The sequence below is a fragment of the Ictalurus punctatus genome, chromosome 23, assembly GCF_001660625.3.
Source record: "Ictalurus punctatus breed USDA103 chromosome 23, Coco_2.0, whole genome shotgun sequence".
Lineage (NCBI taxonomy): Eukaryota > Metazoa > Chordata > Actinopteri > Siluriformes > Ictaluridae > Ictalurus > Ictalurus punctatus.
In genome coordinates this window covers 8,701,418-8,725,361 of record NC_030438.2, presented here as the reverse complement: position 1 = coordinate 8,725,361, position 23,944 = coordinate 8,701,418, and the positions used below count along the sequence as shown (strand labels likewise).

The following is a 23,944-nucleotide window of genomic DNA, read 5'->3' as shown; positions in this document are numbered from 1 at the left end:
GATTATTATTATTATTCTTAGTAATGCATATGAAATGAAGATTAGCGTAACTCCAGTGGTGATGTCGAGGTTGTTTGGAGAACGTCTCAAAAATACACACTGTTATTTTTAATGAAATCTTTTCTGGGTCATCATAAGTCTCATTATATTCTCTCAGTGTAAAAAAATTGTCCTCCATGTTTGATTTTCTTACTTTCATTTAATTTCTAACTAACCAGCATTGGTCAGGAGGTTTTTTAAAAAAAAAAAAGAAGTGGGAATCTTTTTTTTCTTTTTCTTAAAAAAAGAGAAAGTGAAGTGTGAAAGCAGGCTTACGCACTTAGATCTTGATTCTTAAAGTTGCTTTTAAGGTTTAAAATGATTTTGCACCGTAAGGCGATTAAATAACTTTTTGCTTATCATGCATTGCCAGATTAAAGAGGCTAAGTGCTAACATCGAACTGTAATCTTAGCGCTGGACATTGAGTATAACGAGCAGGTTGCAGGTTCCTACTGAGAATAATAACGACCACCTGATCACTAACATTACGGTATTACGCCCGGCTGCCACTTCAGCAGAAACGGTAGAACGTGAAAGTGACAGGCCGCGGAGGTAACAGCAAAAAAAACAAACTAAAAATCAACACAGTATTAATGTTTATAATTCGTGACAAACCAACAAAAGGCATTGTGACATTTTTACAAGCTGACATCTGGCATCAAATTCAGATTTTTCTAGTTTGTTCTTTAACTAAAGCTTTATTTATTTTTTTTTTTTTAAACAGCTTCCTCTTTTACATGCATTTTACACCAAACACACGCATGCATTTTTTTTTTTTTAAGTCATCCTGAATGTTTCTATGGTAACAGAGTTAGCCATAAAATGTACAGACATCTGATAAGATTCTGTGTTGATTTATGTGAGAAATTCCTTTTTTTTTCTTCCTCGTTCATGATGTTAATAAGACAAAAAAAAAACGCATCTTGTCGTCTTACCAAGAAACCACAAAGAAACGTAAACTCCTCCATCCTGAAGACGTCGGAAAACTTTGATACAGCTTTACTGGTTCTGTGGCGACTGTTACAAAGCGCTGACACTGGAGACTCCTGCCATATATGTCCAATAAATGTCAACTTACGAAAAACTGCACCATATCGACGATTCTTTTTTTTTTTTTTTTTTTTAAAGAACTCAATAACGGGTTAGAACAAGCGCATTACTTATAAATTAAGCTGTGTTTGGAGCTACGCTGCTGTCAGAGCTGCTGTTATAGAAAAATAATCAACACCTTCTGACCAATCAGAATCCACAACTCAGCAGCACTGTTTTTTGTGTGTGGTTTTTTTTTTTTTTTTTTTTATTTATTTTTTTTATAAATCACCAGAGCAATTTTAACTATATTTTGATATTCATACATATATTATAATGAGCTCACATTTCAAGCACGACACTCTTTCCAGTCGGCCATTTTTGTCGAGGAGTACGTCACTGGTGAACGTTTCATTTGAGCAGAATTAACCCAGCATTGATGTCTAGACCCCTGAGACCCCCGTCTTGTCCCTCGTTCGGTTTCAGCCAACACAAATAAAACACAACCCATAGCCCTTTACGGTTTCTCGTCTCTGATTTGTTGACAGCTGCGTCGCCGTGTCTCGGTTCCGTCTTTTCTCCAGCCGCTGTAATGCAGGCGGTGGTGCTAATGCCCTGCGGGACAGGTGTGAGGGTGAGCGCTTTATTCGAGGTGAGGGGTGAGAGGGGGGGCTCTGTCATTAGCAGGGCATTACCCACATTAGCCCTGGCCCCTGCTCTAATCATAGGGGAGAGCCAAGCATGGCCAGCGGGGGGGGTTCCTGCACCTGTCCCAGGCCCCTGAACCCACAGCGCAGGAAAATCCAATGCTGCGAGCTTCCGATAGGGGGGCAATTGATGGGGAAATTTGACAGAATTATTCTTTGCCCCCAACTACGTTTGAGCATGCTCATTTTTCTTGCCCTGTTTCTCTCTAATTTCCCTTCAGTTCGTGTTATTGGTCTGAATGTTTCTTTTATGACAAAAGACAATGGCAAACACATACAGCCTCTTTTTTCTTTTTTTTTTTTCTTTTTTAAACGTGAATACCTGTCAGAGGTGGACACTGAGTTTGGTTAGCTAGCAGTAACACTATTTATTTGTTTGTTTGTTTGTTTGTTTGTTTGTTTGCCAGAGTTTATCCTGCAATAATGTCAGCGAGTGGCTCAAACCAAATCAAGGGTGCCAGTACTTTATATGAATTACTTTAAAGAAGTCATTCATAATTGTTAATATAACAAATATACCAGCTTGCATAACTACAAGGCTATGTATTTATATTTTTTGAGGGGATTATAGTGCACGTGATAGGGTATCTCATTATAAGCCATTATATTAAACCCTATGGAGTGAGCAGGAAGTCAATTGGGATTTAACCTCACTGTGTTGCAGGCTTAACCTACAGCAGCAGCTGTCTGTGTGTTAACGAGTTAAAGATGGTGGATGTTTTAGTGCATCCTGGGTAACCTGAGAAGCTAAATATCAGCGAGGAAATAAAATCTTTCTATATAATAAATAAATAAAGATCATAGATGTTAAAGTTTATGATCAGATTGATTGTGATCGAGATACTGTAGTGATACAGCGGGGTAGCTACTGCTTAGGTTTGTTTTAATTATAGATGGAATTACAGCCTCATTAATATTCAAGTGGCTTTGTGTACAAGGCATATGATTGGCTGATTTTGGGGGTGTTTTGTATGTGGTTGTGCGCGTTATTGAATTGGAACTCTTAATTTAATCAAAATAATTTCACACATCTATCAGATTTTGTTTTAAATATCAAGTGATTTTTAAAAATATATATATTTTTATCATTTTATAACTTGTTCAAAATGCTCAATGTTGATATGTGCATAGTTTTAAATATTCACTGCATCAAATCTCTCTCTCTCTCTCTCTCTCTCTCTCAGGGATGGCTGCTGTGCGAGGACCAGGCGTGTGGAAACCGGACCCGTCGTCTTCCCATCGCGTTCTCGCATTCAGGGCCAATCTGTCCCGTCTGTTGCAAGTCCACCCTCAAACCCGAGGTACGGTGTGCCTGGTACTGACGCACATTCGGCCAGCTGATGGCGCTGTGGAGCCAGTGAACATCTTTATCACACAAGCTGCTTCTGTGTTCCTTTCCACTCCTCCATCCCTCACTTTTGTACACCTTCTCTCCTTGTTCTGGTGGACAATATATCACTAATAAGTGACTACGGATTAGGTTTTCCGAGGCCTGGCGGGTGGCCCTGGGTGGGCAAGAGGGTGTCAGTGTCTCAGATCACACCCACTTAATCTTGGGATCACAGCTCAAATCAATCTTGTGTACCTCAAATCAAAAACTTTGACCAATACAGACTGACAGACAGACAGAATTTTCAGCTTTTCTCTTATCTGCATCTCTTTTTTTATTTTTTTATTTGTTGTTAGTGTTTTGCACTGCTTTCTCTCGCTCTCACTCTTGCTCTCTCTCTCCATGGCTGCTGATTTCTCCGTCTGGTTCTGTGGCGACAGGTTGAAACCCAAAAGGACAATTTCTCTTGTCACCATAGCCACTTAGGCGTCCCCTTCTCTGCCTGGTGAGATGGCAGTTTAAACTGCGGGCTGAATAAAACATTAACTTCCTCACCCCTTTCGCCGTCCCTCTGTCGCTCTGAGCTTCTCCTCACTACTGACAGCGATGCGCCTCTCCTCGCCTCGCCTTCCCTGGTGTCTCCACGGCCACGGAGACATCGACCGTCATTGTATCCAGATTAAATGGAAGCGTAATGGGCACCTTAGACTGATTGGCTGGTAATTTGAAGGAGTTATATACAGGTGCAATTTGTAATATTTTCAGTAAATTAGTTTTTTTTTCTTCTTTTCGCCCCCCCCCCCCCCCCCCCTTTCTTTTTTTTTTCCGTTGCTTTTTCTTTCTCTAGCACGGCCTCTCGTTCTCTCTCTCATTCTCCTTCAATCACAATCTCTCTCTCTTGCTCTCTCTCTCTCCCCCTCCCTCACTCCCGACCCCTCCCCACTCGGGCTCCGTTTTATTGATGTACGTTCAGGCACCCATTAGGGCTTCCTTTTTTCCCTCTAGTGGAAATTGCAGCATGTTAATTTTCACACAAATTACAGCAATAGCAGGTATCTCTATTTGATACATTATAACGGGAGCAATCAGGGATAATTGAGTGCCTTTCAGATGGAGACCGGCGCATTCACTTCAATTCAAAGCCAGTCCATTTATCGCCTAATCGCTCTTTAAACACTGAATTTCTGGGAACAAAAATTCTTGTCATAATTTTGCTTAAGTGTATTTGGAAATCACAGTCCTTTGAGCAAGGATAATTGAAATCAAATCCCTTTCAAGGGAGCTGACATTTCTACATTTCCCCCCAATTGAAATTAATTTCAAAAATTGAGCATGAATATCTTCAAATAGCAGGCAATTATACCTTTCAATGGGGAGAAATTATGCGCACAAAAAAGTGGAGACATCAACTGGCGCTTCAGTTAAATGTCTTTGTTTCCCACTGTGTTTGCCTTGTAAAGATTTACATATATTGACTCATTATGAAACCTTGTGATGCCGATCGCCTTCCTTTTTTCGGCTCGGCCCATTAAAATTAACTCAAATTGGAGCGTTTTGTGTTAAGCCTCATCAAAACTGCCTTTTTTTCTCTCCTACTGCTGCAGCTGCAGAGATCTGCATGAATTTTAAAAAAAAAAAAAAGGATTTTTTTTTTTTTCCTGCTGTTGGATTAGATGTGCACATTTCTATAAGTTCTTTACATCCAGGCACGCTTTTATAGTCGTAAGTGACATAGGGCCTTTTCCCCGAGTTTATCTAAACGTCATGTTCATCTTCGGTTCATTCTGACTTGAAACGTATACGTTAAGGGATTTAAATGACGTTTTAGCATTATAGTTTTGTGTCTTATTCATATGTTTTGGCACTCGGGTGTTGTGTAGTGTATAGTGTTGTGGCTTTATCATGTGGTGGCGGCAGCGTGGTGGTGGAGGATGTGGGGTCTCTGGGGAGAGGCAATTTCACAGCTGGTTTGCTTCTTAGTCATTCGGGCCGAAAATGCGGCAGATTTGCGGCGAAAATTGAAATGGTGTCAGTACAGGGAAAAAAAAGCATGGAGCCGACCAAAACTGGTAAGGAGGGAGGGGGCGATAAGGGGAAGATGAGTATGAGAGTGGTACGGACGTGGCTGGGTGACTAAATACTAAATTGAATAACGGTTGATGAGCCGCTTGCCACGCCTTTTTGACACCTGTCAGAGGTGCGAGAGGAGCTGTGGAGTTGGTCGCTGACCCTGCCTCGTGTGTGCGTGCGTGCGTGGGTGTGTGTGTGTGTGTGTGTGTGTGTCGGGGAGTTTATAGCTATATTAATCGTATACAGTCTCCACAGTTTCGCAGGAAACGCACGCGCACACATGTTTATTCAGTAGAGACGGTGTTTGCCGTGCTGGCGCTGGCTACGAGGCCTCCATTATGGCCGCATTGCTGAATTGACGGGCACGCTTGTTGACCAGATAGTGCATTATGGGTCAACAGCTGCTGGCCTCATCGGAAGCTGTGGAGGGCAATTAAAAGCTGAAGAGAGGCCCTCGCTAAATTCCCTCTGCGGCATGCTTTCTCTCGCTCTATTTCTCTCTCTCTCTCTCTCTCTCTCTCTCTCTCTCTCTCTCTCTCTCTCTGTCTCTCTCTCTCTCTGTCGTGCATTGCATGGCTTCTATGGTGACTTGTAGCGACGGCGACCCAATAATGGCAATTAACACAAAAGTATAATGGCTAATCAAATTGACAGCCTCCGTTGTTCATCAGCTCCGTACACAATGCCTTATCAAAACAAACTATTATGAAGTAGGTAATTTTCAAGGTAATTTCAGTCCTCTCTCTCTCGCTCTCTCCCTGTCTCTTTTCATCTCTCTCTCTCTCTCTCTCTCTCTCCCGACCTGAGCACGTCTGGCAGGCAGGCACGTGGCCGACGATAATTACAGCAGCATTTACAAACCAAACAAATTGTTTCCTGCTTTTGTGGTACCTCTGCTGGAGGGGAGCGAGCGACACGGGCACTTGGTTTTTTGGCCAAGCAGGCAGATTTGGCAGGTTATATGACTCTAAACTCAGGGCTCGCCTGAGCGACTGTGTTTGCCTCTGTCTATGACAGTGGAGAATATATGACAAACACTACCTGTCTCTCCAGCTGTAATTAACGCAGGTGATTCTCCAGCTTTCCCTGATTGAACTGCACCAATCTCATTACGCTCCAGCCTTCCATTTTCCACAGCGAGATGAGCGAGGGGGGGAAAAAAAAAACCACAGTGCTAAACCGACGTGAGGTAAACATCCATGTGATTATGGTTAATTGTTTTTTTTTGTTTTGTTTTTTTTTCTCCCCCTTTCTTTTTTCAATGTGAACAAGCGATTGAGTAATCGACCACCGCAGCGTCACTAAACAGTTTGAAGAGGGTTTGTGAGTGAATTTGAGTTCACACATCATCGTATTGATAACATGGTGTTTAAAACACCCTGGCTTGTTTCTCACTTCATTTCCTTTTCTCCTTTTGTTGCATCAAGTGATGCAGTACGTTCATTGTTCGCTCTTTAAACCTAAACGATGCGCCATGTCTGTTTTTTTTTTTTTTTTTTTGTCTTCTCGTTGCAGTATTCCGAGAAGGCGCTCTACAACCAGCTGAGCTTCTACAGGTTCATCTTCGACTGGGAATACGCCACCACCAAAGTCCTGCTGGGAGAAGAGAAATGTAAGATGGCGGCCATTTTTAACCCGCACTATAAACGTGCACACACTGATGCTCACACAGCACAGGCTGGAGGTGGTCATGGGGTTGGTGTGGAAAAAGAGTGGGGATGGGGGGGTTAAGGATGTGCAGCTCCTCGAGTCGACAGCCTTAATTCAGGCGAGGGATTCAATCACGGAGCGGCGAGGAATGCAAAGCGGTCCAATCAGTTTGAGGGAGCGCGAGAGGGAGAAAAGCCTCCTCTCAGGGCCGGCAGGCACTCAGTAATAGCGTTGGCTGTGTTGATTGAAAACAGTTTTTAGATTTTAGAAAATGATAGGGCGAGTAATTGGCGAGAAGGCAAAAGGATAGGCCTTCATAAATAATGGGACATGGAGCATATATTTCCAGCGGCCCCGTGCAGGATCCGGCCTCCGTGCGACCTGAGGCGAGGCCGAACCGCAGCTTACTCTACTTACAGACCAGCCTCGATGATTGATGTCACTTGATTAAAAAGCACCACTTGGAACGGACTTGTAAATTTATTTATTTCTTTCTCCGTGTGCCGATGAGGTCCGGAGCGAGAGCGATAGGCGTAGATAAATATAACGTGTAATCAATAGATGACCACTCAGAACATGAAGCAAGCCGAGTGGCTGTGGAGAGGAGGGAGTATGAGGGTGGGGGCTAACATGATTATAGACTTGGCTTCTCTGGAATTTTTTATTTCTACTTTTCCCTACAGTTGTTTCTTCGGAGGTGATTGTGGCCAATCTTTGGCGTTCTGACCTGTCTCCACACTCGGCCTTGCCTCTAATTCCACAGTTTTTCTTTCTTTTTTTTTTTTTTGATTGATTATTCCACTACATCTGATTTCTGCTCAGTTCAGATTGGATGTAAATATTGTTAAGAATTTTCACCCTATATCGACTCTGATTATTTCAAGGCTGCTTCTCTAAGGCCACACTGCAATACTGCGTGTTAGTGTATTATAGACTTTGGCTTATAGGCTTGGTGTGAAATTACAGGGCTGCATCAAGGCTACTGTCTTTACCTGATCCAGGTGTTGATTTAGACCCTAGGTGGGCCTTTGCCATGTCGGAAATATCGACTCGTTGCAATTATGACAAATTTCTTCGCTTGCTCTCGCTGTCCTAGCTTACCGTGTGATCAGCATCAGTAAGATGACTGCTTTTTATAATGATTTTATTAGTTTTTTTCATTTTGACCCCCTTTCTATTGTCCGCATACACAAAGGGGGGAAAAATACTACCATAAAGCCTTAGTATTTTATTTTTGGTTTTCAGACCCAGTCTGTGCTTTTAGTGTTCCATATATTTTTTTTCTTTTCTTTTTTTTTTTCTTTTTCTTTTTTTTTATTGGACATCCTTCTTGTTTTTTACCCCCTCCCTTCCTCGTGCAAAGAGCTGGTGAGTAGGGGAGACTTGTTTGAGGCCTGTAGTTGATTCTTCTCTGTAGTCAGCAGTGATGTATCCTTTACTTCAGTCCATTTACTCCACAAAAGGGAAGAAGCGTGAGGTCGAGCCCTGGGCCGAGAGAAAGGCGCCGGTGTAGTGGGAATGATGGAATAAAGTGTAGTTCTAGAAACTTTCAGCTGCCCCCTTTCGCAACACACACACACACACACACACACACACACACACACGATTGTAATTTTACTGAATTCACACCAAACTCTCGCTCTCTCTCTCCCACCCCACCACCATCACCACCACCACCTCCACCACCCTGCGACGTTTAGTGTCGTATCGTCGCAGATTTTCTGTCTGTCTCTGATGAGCGAGGAATTGCTTTTAAAGTGGGCATTATGCCAGCGCGACGGCACAATAGAAAAACCAATCTTGGCGCTATTCTGTCGGCTGCGCTGTTATTGTGGCGCTTTAGATAACTGCGGATAGTGCCGGGAGGGAGCAAGCGGGGGGGGGGGGGGGGGGTTTGCAGACGCTGGACACGGGGGCCAGAGGTGAGCGAGGCGATCCTACTTCGGACTCCAGCCACAACGTGAACAATAGAGCTGCGTAAATGGGCATGCTTGGTCAGTCTGAGGAGTTCAGAGACGTTAAGCTGATGAAGTCTTGGGTCTGATTGACCGATTGACTCTTTCTTCATTCCTTTCTGACCTGAATTGCGGCTGTGCGTTGCTCGCAGCACCAGCAGCCAAGGCCTCGAGCCGTTTCAGCTGCTTGATGATGAAATTGCGAGTTCACACTTGAGTGATTTTTATTTATTTTTTTTTTTTTTTGGCGCCTCCCTTGTTTGACCTTACTTAAACTTCCTGACAGTTCTTAACAAGGGGCCGCTTTTAATTAGCAGCATGTGTATACAAATTAGCCCAAAACATCGTGTAGGAACGCAGGAGCATCCGATCCTGATGTTTCGCACAGACGTCTGTGTCGTTTACGCTGATGAAAGTGTTGAGTGAGAGATTTTCTTTCGTTTCTATAAAGATGAGCACCAGGTTACTCTTTTTTATCTTTTCTGCATTTCCTGAGAGGACCAGCTGACAGGAAGTGCTACTTTATTGTTCAAAAAGCTCATGGTCGGCCTGTACTACAGCCCAGAGATCGATCAGACGCAAGTACGTGCGAGATTGTCCATTTCTTCTCACCTCTTCTTTCCCTCTTCCGCCAAACCTATTTTTCTCTTCACACTTTTGATTCAAACGACCAAATCTGATTGTCTCTTAGACCGCAAACTACAGTATGTATGGACAAATCACGGAAAATTGCACCGTTTATCACGTTAACGTGTCCCGCGTTAGCGTCCAGAAACGCTGTACAGGCCCACGGTCGGGCTCCAGGTTTCACCATCGAGCTCTCAGCTGGGAATGAACAGGAATGCATGTGTGTGTCCACAGAGTAAGTAGAGTGCTTTCAGTCTGTGTGTGTGTGGGAGACATTTCAGATGCAGAATCTGATCTACATGTAGACCACAGTCCTCTGACTGATTGCAGCGAGCGAGGTAAATGTGGAGGCAATTTCACACACGGCAGGAGTTCTTCCATAATAAAGCGTTTTCTCCTCCTTTTTTTCTTTTTCTTTTTTTAGATTATTAGATATCCCATATCAATGACTTCCAAATCATGTTGAACTCTGATTCCATTCTTTTCATGAAGAGCAATTTATTTCCAATTTATACTTTTAGTCATCCTTTTTAACGCCTCTCTCTCTCTCCTCTCTCTCTGTTCTTTTTTTTTTTTTTTCTTCCTCACGCACATACACACACATCCTTTCTGCCTCGCTCTCATTCCCTTGTCTCTTCTTAAGTGTGGGCAGTGTGATTATGCTCGTGCTGTAATGTAATTTTGCTGCATTGATAAAATAAAAATTGTCCTTTATCAGTGTGCAGCTAATGCTCAATTTGCAGGCTATCTCCTCTGCAACCTTTTCAGGGCACCGAGCTCTCGGCCTCGCCGCCCCGCCTCCCCCGCACTCTGCCAGCCTCGAGCTGCTGCAAATCCACGGGTGCGATTGTCAAATCAATTATTCATTCTGTGCAATTACACTCGCACAAAGAACTTTTCCCTGCTCGCGGTGATGATTAAATTAACAGCTATTCCAGCTGCCTGATAACATCTAATAGAATATTCATAAGCAGCCCAAATGGAATGTATGATCTCCATTAACTTCATCATGCTCACTTAATTACATGCTTGTTATTGTATTTACACCTAGTTAGAGCGCATGGAAGCTGATACACTCTCTTTCTCTCTCTCTCTCTCTCTCTCTCTCTCTCTCTCTCTCTCTCTCTCTCTCTCTCGGACGAGTTTCGTCTGCCTCCCTGCCTCCTGTCTTCTCTTCTCTCAGCCCCCCCATCTCTGCTTTCTCAGTTTCTCCGTCGCGTTATCTCCTTCCTTTTACCTCGCCTCTCTTTTCCGCCTCTCCTCATCTTCTTCTCCCCCATTTTCCCCCTCCCTCCCTTCCAAACGCTATTTATTTTAAATACGACCCCTACCGGGCTTAAGGGGGGAAAGCAAGGTCTATGACAACCTTTTGTGGCTTTTAAGTTGCTCTTTTCTTTTCGTTCCCCATACAATGATTGGGGGAAGAATGAAGAAGAGGGAAGAAGAAGAAGAGGAGGTAGTGGAGAAAAAGACAGAGGAGAAGAGAGGGAGGACAAAAAGAATTATTTTCTCCCTCCTTTCAAAAAAAAAAAATGATGACATGATTGCTTTCGCTTGATCATGCATCATCTTCTTTCTTCTCTTTCCTCTCTTCCCCCCCCAGATAAATAGTGTTCTCCCCCTCTCTCAGGTTCATGTGCAAGCCTTCTGTTCTCTCTCTCTCTCTTGCTCGCTCTTTCTCTCTGTCTCTTGTTCATGGTAAAATATATCTGTGATAGATAATGGAAGTTGACATTGGGAGGTGTGTGTAGTATCTCAGTTTTTCGTGCCTGTTCTTAGCTGCATATTTCCACTCTTCTGACCAAGTATTTGTTCTCCACTTGCTAATTAAAGTGACCTGTGATTTAAAATACAGGCGTTTGAGCAGATCTGATCGAGTCCCGCCTGCATTTTCTCAGGAACGACGATTGTTTGGATGTCTCTATAATACCACGCTGCCCCTCTTTGGCAGGAGGACCAACTGCAGCTTCGTGTTCTGTGATTCTTTTACATAGACAGATTCTTAAAAACTCGCATATCCTTCTGAATCCGTGCAGAGACTCGGCTTTACAAAAGACTTTGGTTAAAGCCTTCGACTCGGTCAGTAATTCCAGTTCAGTCCTGCGAGGCTGCCAGTGGCTCCGCCATCATCTCCTCTCTGTCATTGAAGGCCCTCCCGTCGGGATAAATGACCCGGGATATCGACCCGATTGCCTGACCTCTCGGCTCCCTGGCAGCGCGCTCTATTTAGCCTCCAGTCTTCTGCAGACCCCTAGCCCCTCAAACCGCCAGCGTATGCCCGGATTACTGCGGCGTTATCGATTCTCAGGGACTTTTGTTTGAAATGATACTTGATAAAACTCTTCAGTCTTCTGTCCGAGAGCAGAGTTCGATATTATAACCGATGGTTTTCCGTCTCTCTCTGTGTCTATGGATTCCTCTTTTCTAGCTGATTATATTTGCTTTATTATTTCGTTCAGGTTTTTTTTCTCTCAGAAATTATAAGAAGGTTATTAGGAGTTAACCACTTGGGACGTCTGTTTGATACGTTACAGTTGGCGTTGTCAGAAAAATGATGCTTGTTGTTCAGGTTGTTTGTTGTTTATATGATTGTATTAAGCCAACGTTATAAGTTTGTTTGTTTTTTTTGTATGCGTTTTCTCTCAAATGTAATTATTTACCTTCTATAACTTAGGTTAAAGGTACAGTGTATCCACATTTCCAGGTGAAGGATAAAGGTACCAAGGGCGTACGCTTGTTAACACCAACTTGTTAACACCAACTTGTTAACACCAAAGCAAGGGTTCGCTATAAAAAAAAAAAAGAAGCTATAAATATGTCATCAACATGAATGTGCTTGTTCATTTTCACCGTAATCTTCCGTTCCCACTCGCAAGTAACAAGTTGCTGGTGGTTCATCACTTGTGGGCGTGTTTCAACCACTACCGTCATCTCTTGTGGGTTTGGCTTGTCCAGGACTCTGGTAGTAGCTATTTACATCTTCTAAAGCCAATTACTTATTTAAACATGAATAAAATAACGTGCTAATCGGTGTGAAAATTAGTTGTTCGATTTACATGTCATGCGCTCGGCTTCTTACTAGCTTTGTTCTCAGATTAGATTTGCAAATCAAGCTAACCGTGCTGGCTCCATACTCCTCAAAAGCACCAAAGATCTTTTTTAAAGTTGTGAGCAGGGAAACGAAGAAACGTCAGACCACACGCTTCTTAAGCTCGTTCCGGGGAATCGTTTCAGTTTGGATTCATCACTTTGCTAACCTAATTTGATTAGAATAACGTTCTTCTACGTTCTTGCACAAGTACGTTGGAGAACGTTGTTGCCTGTTAATGTGAACTTGGAGCCGTGCAGCCTCGTACAGTACACATCATGTTTTCCCTTTTACCTAGCTCCGCTTTCACATCTTCATCGATGCGCTAATCTGTTCTCCTCTCTGTCCACAGTGAAATTCAAGAAATATTATACCGAAGAGAGAGAGGTCTATAAGAAGCTGAAGACGGTGGTGGACCGCGTCCTGGCATCCAGCAGCTACTCCGAGGTCAACCTCGCCAAACTCTTCCAGGCCTTTACGTCATTAAAGTAATGTTTTATTAGCGTACCAGCTTTCAGGTGGCGCGTTGGCTGATGTTTTTTTTTTTCCTACCAGGATTAGTTTTCATACACATGTACTATATTATATACCTGTGATGTCGTCTGCGCTTTCCTTCACCTGTATTTCTGGTGGTCATGATGATTGCAGCGCTCGTCGAGAGCTTCCTTGATTGGCTGATTGTCACTCAACATCTTCCATCATGTCCATTTAGCCCTGTCTTTAATCGATCCCAATTCGGGGGTAAAATGGACATGAAGAGAGCCTAAAGACCCATAAAAACACCAGCACCTTCAACCCAAACCCCCTCCTCCTCCTCTTCATTCCACCACACACAACGAGGGAACAATCAGGGGTAATAACTTCTCTCCACCACCACTGGTCCTTGACAGCTTAGCAATTAGCCAATGATACAGACTCGGCCTGGTGATTCAAGGAGCCGTACCGATTGGACTCTCGTTTGGGACATTACCTATATACTTGCACTTGGATTCTAGGTTTTATCATATTCTTTCAACACATGTTGATTTTGTTGTTGTCGATTCGAATGAACGTCTGATATCGTTTCCGTTGAATGTTTTTATACTGCAAGATAAATAAATTTGATTAAGAACAAGTTTGCTTTTTTGCGTTTTAAAAACATATCCAGATGTTAAGTTTGGGCGGGATGGCATACTATTTCTCCAGATTGTGATATGGAGGGATGGATGAGGGGTCGGAATATTTATTGCAGTCGGTTCAGCTGCATGTGTTAAAAAAATGGCGCTTGTTCGGTGCGTTTATAATGACAGGTGAACAATTCTTTTTTTTTTTTTTCTTTCCTTTTTTTTTATGCCTTACAGCATTTCATCATTGCAAATGCCAATTTCCATAAGTACCGTGCTTGAATCACTTTAGACGACAGCCACTAATGGCATCGACCTCAGAGAGTGTACACTTTCAGAGTGGCGTTCTGGCCCGGGTTTAGTCCCGTGTGTGTGTGTGTGCGCGTGTGTGTGATGGACAGCGCTCATGCGGAGGCCCGTGTCGCTTGAGAAGTTAATTTATATATTTATTATATCACATCTGCTGTGCGTCGGAGCGACAAAATACTTTACATGACCTGAATAAGTAGTGCAGCTTAAAAGAAGGGGTGTGTGTGTGTGTGTGTGTGTGTGTGTGTGTGTGTATGTATATATGTGTGTATATATATATATATATATATGCGCTAGCCTGTGTAAAGTGTATAATAAATATTTTATTCCGCGCACTGTACGAGGTTAAGTCATCAGTGCATGGACTTGGGTTTCAGTGACTCATTCCTCCAAAAGCGTTTATCGTGCCAGCGGAGGCTGTTTTCAAACTGCGGCTCGCTCAATGGCCGCACAGCTTTGCATTCATTTTGCTCACTAAGCTAATAAGAACTCTCTCCCTCTCACTCTCCCTCCTTTTCTGTGTGTGTGTGTGTGTGTCTTGCTAAGCTTTATTGCCCGCCTTCGGACCAGAAATAGTAGTAGGACAAGGTTTCCTTTGATGAGGGAATTAGTGCGCCATTCTCTCGCTATTATTCATTGCGCGGAGGAATATGTAAGTAGCTGTGGGTGTCAAAAGGAAAAGCCGCTCCCGTTGCAAAGTGCTCCCCTTGTTTCCTTCAATGGTGAGCTATGAGATGATAAACCGCTTAATACACTGAACTAATTGGATGAGAGTAAAAGAGACGCGGGGGAATTAAGGCGCGCCCACAGGGAGGGGGGAATGGAGGGGTAACAAGAGGACGCGGTGCGAGTGGGGCCCCCCAGCCATTCAGCCTTTTCACTGATTTTTTTTTATTTTTTATTTTATTTTCTTCTCTTCACTTCGACTCCAAAATGGGAGACGAGAGCCTCATCAAAGCGCCTTCAGTGCCTCCAGCGGCCTGGCCAATCGAATCCAATCGCGCTGCGGCCGGACCGAGAGCCGCAAAAAACGCGTCATGATTATTATCCGTTCCAGACGCGACTCAAGAAATTCACAATCAAGTACAAAAAAAAAAGTTGATGTGCGACACTTTTTGTGAGCTCTCAGACCTAGCTTGGTGCTGATGTGATGATAAATGTTTGATCACGGCTTATAACTTTCTTTTTGTTGTCGTGTTTTTTTTTTTGTTTTTTTTTAAATAAACCTTTCTTAATTACCCAGGTTCTCCAAAGATCTCGCGAGAGTTCCTTTGTTTGCCAGCTCATTGTGTCACCTTTCCTTAATAATGTTCACAATACTATTACTACTAGGCTACTACTAAAACTAATAATAAGATTAGGCTGAAGAATTCGTGATAATCTCATAAATAAAAGCCCCACATAAGTAGTTGTGGAGGTGGAGAGGTGGTCGAGCCCTGCGCTCCAGAGGTTCCTGTTAAATATAATAGTCCTCATATGCTGTAGCTGTCGAGAAAATGGGTTTCTTTTCTTTTCCTCCCTCCTTAATGCCCCTTTGAACATATTCTACCTCTCTTGTCAGGCAGCATGGCATGTCAAATGTTTAATATGGACTTCTAGGAGTTTGGATGGATGGATGGATGGAGAGAGGGGGGGGTCCTTAGTGCACGGAGTTAGTGAGAATAAATTATTTGAAGAGTCACAAACGTTTCAGAGAGAGAGAAAGACCCCCTTTCTTTCTTCTAACCCATCTTCATAAAGCTTTATTTCCATTTCCACTGATCCTGCTTGTTTGTGGTGTCGAAATGAGTCGGATTAGCGGGTGTAAAACAAGGAAAGGGGACTCTTTTCACCGCGAGTAGGCGATTAAGAAGAAGAAGGGAAAATTAATCCTAGAGGTAATTTCACGCGATTTGCCTCGGCACCATGGACGGGTCAAAACGACTTGGCTGAAAGGAGCCGCATTGATTGCTGTAATGGCATCGCAATCCAGCGGAGAGGATTTTAGGGAGGGAACTAAATCCAGAGAAAAGACATTCTGATAAACTAGTTGATACTTCATTAATAAGAAAAGACTCTCCTCGATTTAGCCGGCATTACACATGTCGAGTTCAATTTGCGGCCTCTGAAACTTCTTCATGCGTGTTTTGTTAACAGGTGGAATTGGAAAGCGCCATGAATATAAGCACGACTAATGGAGCGAATAATCATCTCTTTACACCTTTTTTTCCTTTTTTTTTCTTCTTTTTTTTTTTTTTTTTTTTTTTTTTTTTACAAAATTAAAGCACAGCCACGAAGAAAATATTTGCAGGAATAATAATATTGCGGCACTTAATATAAATATATAATATATATTATTATTATTATTATTATTATTATTATTATCATTATTATTATTATTTCTCGTAAAATGCGTAAAATCATGACCCCTTGTTTTCTATGCATTAAATAACTCCTTAAAAATGATGTAGACACGACTAATATATTAACTGGCCTGTACGGGCTATTCAAAGTATTAAAGGGTGTTTAAGTAGTTAAAATGGAAGTATTCATACTGGAACAAAACAAAAAAAATCCTAAATTATATTGCTTCTGTACTTTATTTCTGAATGCATGCTGTACATTTGTGTGTGGTGTTATTATTGTATTATTTCTGTCTAAATTTAATCACGGAATTAAACAATAATAATAATAATAACAAGGTGTCTGTAAAATAATGGTTGGGGTTTCAGATTCATTCAGCTGATTTATTCATACTTTTTTTTTATTATTATTATTATTATTTATCATTATTATTCTGCTTGGCTTTGCCAAAAAAAAAAAAAAACCCAGAAGAGTCTCGTGGAACAGCAGTGTGCCCTGCTGTGTATCTGAACAGTCCACAGGATATAGACATAAATAAATCATCTACAAACCTAAAATTCTGTAAAATGAACATAAGTTGCGCTCTACTAGGAAACATTCATACAATACTACATCAAGTGAATTTCAATTTCATTGTTTTCAAATGTACACCTTCTTTTAAGCTTAAGGTTTTCCTTCATTCAATTCATCATCTTTACAGTGCTAGTGTGTGTGTGTGTGTGTGTGTGTGTGTGTGTGTGTGTGTGTGTGTGTGTGTGTGTGTGTATATATATATATATTTATGTGTGTATGTACAAATAGGCTACTCTTAACAGGTCAATGAGCAAGCAATCTGAACTCCATCATTGTCCTTTTGAAGAAAGATCGTAACACAAGGGATGAAGGAGTAATCTTCACGGAGAGGACGGGAGGTTGTTGAATTAATTTTTTTTATTATTTCTCAGTCGATGAATTTGGTTATGGTGTGGTTTGGAGGGTTCTAGCAGTTCCCTTTGGCATATTGACCCCCCTCCTCTGGTCCCACACTGGAGCTGATGCTTCTTGCAGAGGAGAAGTTGTTGCTGTTTTGTGTGAGTGCTGTTATCACACCCCTGACCCCCCACAAAAAAATAGAGTGGTTTTCCTAAGTATGATTTCACTGGCTGTTGCTTGGCAGCGTAGCTACATTGCAGACTAGGGTTCGGGTCTTTGATGGAGGATGTCCAATAAGATGGGCGCTGTAACAGTGCATCACGCCACCAGGGCTTGGATGCCTTGCCAGTGTGCTGTTGCACTGTGGATTTGGTCATGCTTTATTATTATTATTTTCTTATTTTCTTATTTTTTTCAGCAAGGGGTTTATTTTTTCAGAGCAACAGCTTCAGCAGACCTCCTTCCCCGTAGCACTGGCGGGCAGGATGTTCAGCTGAGTGAGCTGAGCCGAGTGTTCTTTTGCTTTAAGACGTAGCGCGGCGATGCTTGAGGCTCGACGGTCGGCAGCCGTGGAGGTGGAGGAAGAGGATGAGGCGGTGGGAGGGTCCGACAATCCTGCGGGTGGCTGCACCGGACTTTCAACGGGTGGTGTGGCTTGGCGCAGGAGAGCAGCAGCCGTGGAAGCGCTGGTCAAGGGGCCCATGCTGGAGAAAAGTCTGAGCAGAAGAGTCAAGCTGATTAGACAATTCTAAAAAAAAAAAAAAAAAAAATCCATTTTCGAATTTGCGACTCCATCATGTGGACGTTCCTAAACTTCCTCAGAGGTCAAGCAAGAGGATTATTAAAATACTACATTTCCTAGCAGTGAGCTTGTTCATCACACCAGCCTACCTGCCAAAAGTGGGTCCGATGAAAGCCGGGTGGCGGAACATGGCGGTGCCCAGGAAGGTGCCCAAGCCGAGGGGCGTTGCAGGAGGAAGGGCGGAGCTATTATGCGGTGGCGCCAGTCCTGGAAAGGCAGCGGCTGCTGCTGCAGCAGTCCAGGCCGATTCCAGAGCCGGGTGTGGGTGAGGAGGGAACGGGCCTCCCTCTAGATAGTGACTCAAGGGGTGAGCTGCAGCTAATGGACCAGGGAAGGGCAGACCTGGAGGATGAGACTGAACTCCTGCCTTCTCTCTCTTTCTCCATTTTGCTCTACGGTTCTGGAACCACACCTGGTCACGAACAAGAACGACTTTCGTTAATCGACAACGTTTTAAAATGTTGATCTTATTATTGTCATTTGTTCATTCGCTCCACTTTGTATTCCGACTTGTTTACCGCTCTGCGTGCTTGTCTGAGCTCAACACTGTAATCCGTCTGCAATATTTGCTTCGCTTTAATGAGGTGACAAATAGGCGGAAAGTCAAGGGTAATTACACGACCCCTAAGCCCTGCTCCCTTATGGTCCGTTAGCCTAACTTTGCTAATTAAAATCTGGTTTCAGGCCGCACCGAGGGGGAAAAAAATGGGGTGGAGTGCGGTAATTAAGAGCCTTGTTCACAAAAGGATTTGGGAATAACGGCTTGAACGGGGGCCAGTAACAATTAATACGCTTTAAATGAAAATTCCTGAAAATGCAAGTGACTTTGAAAGGCTATTTAACTTTCCCACGGGTGCCCCAATCCATGGCTGCACTGCTGGTGTGTATGGGTTACTACAGTGCCAGGGCTTGCAGAAGAGTGTGTTCGCAATGAGGACATTGTCAACACTGACTCTATAACCCACACACACACACATGGGCTCTTTTGCATTACAGGGCCCCTGGGGAATTTATGAGTTTTATCACCTCCTGATCGAGCCCATTAAGTGATTTGTTCATCCCCAGTCCCAAACAGACATCTGTTGTTTTATGTTGGCAATAACCCTGCCATGTGTTTGTACTGTCTCTTTGGTTATGGGAGTTGAGCTTGATCATGCAAGCTTTGAATAGGCAGGATTGGGAGGAGGTGGGTAGTGGTGGTGAGGGATAGAGGGGGCGACAAACACCTTTAATAGTCTCACTTGTTCCAAGTGCAAAGCATCGGATCAATGCTGGTCTATTGCAATCACAAAATGGGAAATCAAATAGCATTATCCTCGCACACTCCTCCTCCCCCTCCTCCTCTTCCACCACCTCCTCCACCCGCACAGGGGCGATGAGAATTCAAACACCATTTTCTCGCTGGAATAGCAGTGTTTGCTCTTGCGCTAAGTGCGCTTTTACGAACGTCGCGCGCGTCCGCGTAATTGCCGTTAAAACGCTCGCTCCATTGCATGTAATAACTTTCGATAACAGGAGAGATCTCCGCCGTGACGTTAGGGGAGTCGTTTAACACAGTTGAAGGCTACACTTTCAAATGAAATTAAATATAGGCCATTAGCCAGAAATAGCGCACGTCGCTTAGCACAATTCCCCGGAATTCTCGGAAATCTTAACGCACTACTAAATCTTATATATAACGAGAGACAGACGAAGAAACCACTGTCCTTCTATAAATACTTAACTTTCTGAAATAATCCCCCCCCCCCAAATCTCCTGCTTTATTTTCTTTTATGTATGTGCATAGCAAGTGAATATAAATATTTGATTAAAATGCAAGCATTATTCCATTTCCAGTCTCAGGACATAACTTAATAACATTTATTTTTTAAAAAACAAAACAACAACAACAACATAGACTTTATCAGACGTAAGAATGGGTTTGCACGCGTGAAATAGTCTTATAATGTGATCTGACGTGGTTTAGTGCTAATTCAACAATTTAATGAGCTCTTTGATGCTTTAAGGAGAGAAGAAGAGAGCATTTTACCTGCACACGCGCCTCGGTGAGGTCCAGCCGCATCGCGAGCTCCTCTCTGAAACACACACACACACTGATTTTACAGCCATCTCAGAAAAATGTAGCTAGACAATAACGAAATCAAACAGAAGCCGTTAAATAGTTAGCACCTTTTTTTCTTTCAGATTGTACAGATCTCTTCTCTTTCTCTCTCACTCGCTTTTTAAGAAAATAATTTCTTCGCTCCTTTCTGAAAGCTTTAACTACATAATGACGGAAATAATGTCTATTCAACCTCCAGGCCTGGACAGGAGCCGCATCACTATTCAGCGTTTTGTGAGGAGAACGGATTGCAATTACAATTACGAGCCACGTCGCTTTAAAAAAACACAAAAAAAACCCGTCAATACATGCGACCGATTTATAAGAGAAAGGAAATACTCTTATTATTATATTTTTTTAAAGAAAGACAAAAAAGCTAACAAGTGTTGTAAAATGATTTGCTTCAGTAAAATATGATCGCACGAGCACGTAGATATTTACTGGAAAATAAATGTGCTATATTAGCTAATATTAGAAGGAACTATTGTTGTTGTTATTAATTCTGTCTTCCACAACGCCGTGATAATAAACAAGTAAAACATTTCCGTATAAAATGTATGCGAGTGTTGATTCGTCATACATCAATGACATCCGAGTTTATTAAATGCGCAAACTGTCGCGGCTTAAAAACGCGTATTATGAATTTACAGAAACAGTCGTTGTTTTATTAACCCAGGATATATTTTTTTTAATAATATGAAAAAACAACAACAAATGGGCCTGTATACGATAAATAGGCTACATGAATAAAATGTGCATTATTGGGTGATTGCTAAATATTAAATAATCTTAACTTTAGTGAATTTTAGTTGGATATATTATTTAAAGGAAATCCAGTGTTTTATCACAGTGCAGGTATGTATTTTTGTTTTAATGTTGTTTGGGATGTGATTATTTATATTTACATGTTGTTGTTGTTGTTGTTGTTAGAATACATTTATTTAAATAAATGCCTATTTTTAGGTTAGATATTTATGAACGAGGACTAATTTATAAATACATATTATATAATTATTTTCCTGTTTTTCTTCAGATGCGTGTAGAATTTCATAGGGTTATAGAAATATATATGTATTTTTATCCACCAGTACATTATTATTATTATTATTATTATTATTATTATTATTATTAAATATTTTTGGGATAGGTGTGCGTACCTGGTGAACACGTCTGGGTAGTGTGTCTTTTGGAAAGCCCTCTCCAGCTCCTCCAGCTGGTAGCTCGTGAACGTGGTCCTGTATCTCCTCTGCTTCCGCTTCAGCATGCCTTCCTCCGAGTCGCTGCCTGCAGACAGGCACACGCTGTCCTCTCCGTCCTTCACGTCTGCGTCGTTGCGCGGACTCGGCTCGTCCTTGGGCGACAGGCCATGCTCGGCTCCACACGCCTCCTCCTCCTCTTCCTCTTCCTCTTCCTCCTTCACCGCGTCCTCCTCGAACTTGAGCGCTCCGAGCTCGGCCAGCTCCGGGCTGCTGCGCGCCTCCTCCAGCCCGCTGAACGGCGCGTTCTCCCGGTACGACTTGCTCCGACTGATGCTGACCTGCGGCGCTTGGCTGATCTTCATGCCCTCGCAGCCGAGCTCGCCTTTCTCCCCGTGCTCCTGAAACACCCTGTTGGTGTCCAGGTATTTGCCCCCGGGGCCGTAGAGCCGGCGCAGTTTAGGCGGAAGGTGCATGTCCGAGTCAAACGAGAGCTCTTTGCTGGAAACTGAAACCAAAAAGTATGTATGTATGTGTGTGTATGTATGTGTATATATATATATATATATATATATATATATATATATATATATATATATATATATATATATATATATATATATATAACATAGGCCTAGATTTTTTTTATGTAAAGAGAGAGACAGAGCAAACCTGCATGTTTTTACTCATGTAGCAACGTCATTTTATCTCTGATTTCATGCACATGTGCAAACTAGCTCATAGCTAACTCTGGTGCAAAGTATTTTCTCCATGTTTTTCCCCCATAAATAAAATGAACGAAATAATCATTTCACACACGGCTCTGAGAGGTTCTTGGTATTTTCAGTACGAGTGTACCAAAAAAAAAAAGCAGTACGACTAAATATTTATAAAAACTTTTTTTTATTATTATTAATCCAGCGAAACAAAACTAACCCATTTATTTATTTATTTATTTACACTGCAATTTATTTTCCACAAAGGTTTATATCAAGACTTTTTAATATTTATTGAGAAGGAAACAGTTTATATTATATAAAGGTTTGTTTTTCAGCTTCTACATAGCTACATCAAACAATACAAGAAATCCAGATCAGTCTTTAATTTTTACAAATGTCTTTCTTTTAGAAATAAAAGCAGCACGAGCTGAATAAAGATAGGTTATATTTACATGTAGCCTACAAAACCCCCATTCTTATATTAGCATGTACATTAGGCTAACACTAACGTTATTATTCTGCACTGTTTTCTGTCAGTGATGGCGTGTTTAACCATACACAGCTCCTGGAGTTCTGGAGTTTGGAAGTTTAACCAGGTCCGATCTCCTGGTCGTTTCTGTAAAGCCTTAACGTGTTTATGATGCAGTTATAACCCAGAAGAAGAAGAAGAAACAGCGCATAGGTGAGTGAGTATCGCGTGATAAAGGCTGGAAAAAGTCTACGAGATGATCATATTCAGTGATTGGATTGTTCTGGACTGTTCTGTCTGATCTCAAACAGGAGGATATTTTTAGTGGTTGTTCGGGTTCAGTCACAAGCAGAACCTCTCGAACATCTCAAGGAACGCTGCTGCAAAGAGTTCCTGAAAGATTTTTTTTTTACTTCCGTTAGCACATAATCTTTTCGAGGGTGTGTGTGTGTGTGTGTGTGTGAGTGAGTGTGAGTGTGTGTGTGAGTGTGTGAGAGAGAGTGTGTTGTACCTTCAGAAGGCTGCTCATGCTCCGGTCGCGCTGTTAAACTTTGCGAGCCCACCAGTCGGACTTTGCAGGGACTCCTCCGGCCCAGAATGCTCTCGATGCAGTAGGAGGAGAGGACAGTCGGAGATTTGCTTTTACACTCGTTTCTGTCTCGCGCATCTTCGTCGAACTGACTGTTCATTTTATCTCTCTCTGTATATTTCCTCTTCTTTTCCTCTTTTCCGCCTTCTGCGTTCAGTGAAGTTTCAGCTTGTGTGAGCGGCTATAGACTCTCCCTGCGCCTGTAACCCGAGGTCTCTCTCTCTCTCTCTCTCTCTCTCTCCCTGTATGAGAGAGTGTGTGTATGTGTGTGTGTGTGTGTGTGTGTGTGTGTGTGTGTGTAATGGTAAAGTGTGGTGGAGCTCCTCTCAGCGCTGCAGCTCCTCTCTCCATTCCGCCGCACTGACGTTGAGCGACAATCTGATTGGCTCCCGGGGGAGAAAAGGGGGATCTTTCAGTTTTCTCATTAAAGTTCACCGGCCTGAGAGACACACATTAGTCCAATAAAGCCGACAGTTTTATTCACAGTTCAATTACATCAAACCAGCAGTACTTATACCCCGGATCTAAAAAGCACGACATGTTCTTTGTGGCTACAACTATATAAATATATATTATAAGATCACATGGCGAATCTTTTTGTTATTTATGAGCACAATTAAATCTGTATGCAGTGTAATTCATTCATACTTCTATTTATTTGTATTAATTGAAGTAATTCAATATATAATAAGGAGAGATTTCAAATAATAAATAATAACCTATATCAATCATTATTTGTAATAATAGTAAAACAATGTCTTCACGTATAGAATTATAGGATCTAACATTACGATTATATTATGAAAAGATTTATTTATTTTAGATCATCATAAACATCTCAACAAAAAAACCCACATCTATTATTGTAATTATTATTATTTTTTTAAAGATTTAATTTATTTCAC

At 42.2% G+C, this 23,944-nt stretch overlaps 2 protein-coding genes across 5 annotated transcripts in view; one reads left to right on the top strand and one right to left on the bottom strand.

Moving 5' to 3' along the window:
- Positions 1-13,610, top strand: part of pola1 (polymerase (DNA directed), alpha 1) — a 44,747-nt gene extending 31,137 nt beyond the window's left edge. For 2 of the 3 annotated variants that reach the window (XM_017453760.2, XM_017453759.2), the window contains exons 35-37: positions 2,961-3,077; positions 6,692-6,788; positions 12,849-13,610. In XM_017453760.2, coding sequence (XP_017309249.1) covers positions 2,961-3,077; positions 6,692-6,788; positions 12,849-12,988 — 354 coding nt within the window. In that variant the 3' untranslated portion in view covers positions 12,989-13,610. The remainder of the gene's footprint in view (positions 1-2,960; positions 3,078-6,691; positions 6,789-12,848) is intronic. The other variant, XM_017453761.2, reaches the window with a different exon arrangement.
- A 3,259-nt stretch (positions 13,611-16,869) lies between these two features.
- On the bottom strand, positions 16,870-23,332 carry arxa (aristaless related homeobox a). 2 transcript variants are annotated; one of them, XM_017453757.3, is made up of 5 exons: positions 22,962-23,332; positions 21,224-21,770; positions 19,995-20,040; positions 18,055-18,377; positions 16,870-17,879 (listed from the first exon to the last, which is right to left on the bottom strand). In XM_017453757.3, the coding sequence occupies exons 1-5, from the start codon at positions 23,137-23,139 to the stop codon at positions 17,612-17,614; spliced, it is 1,362 nt and encodes a 453-aa protein (XP_017309246.1). In that variant the 5' UTR covers positions 23,140-23,332; the 3' UTR covers positions 16,870-17,611. The 2 variants fall into 2 exon arrangements, with proteins under 2 accessions (XP_017309246.1, XP_017309247.1); XM_017453758.3 differs by having other exon boundaries at positions 17,737-17,911.
- Between the last annotated feature and the right edge of the window lie 612 nt (positions 23,333-23,944).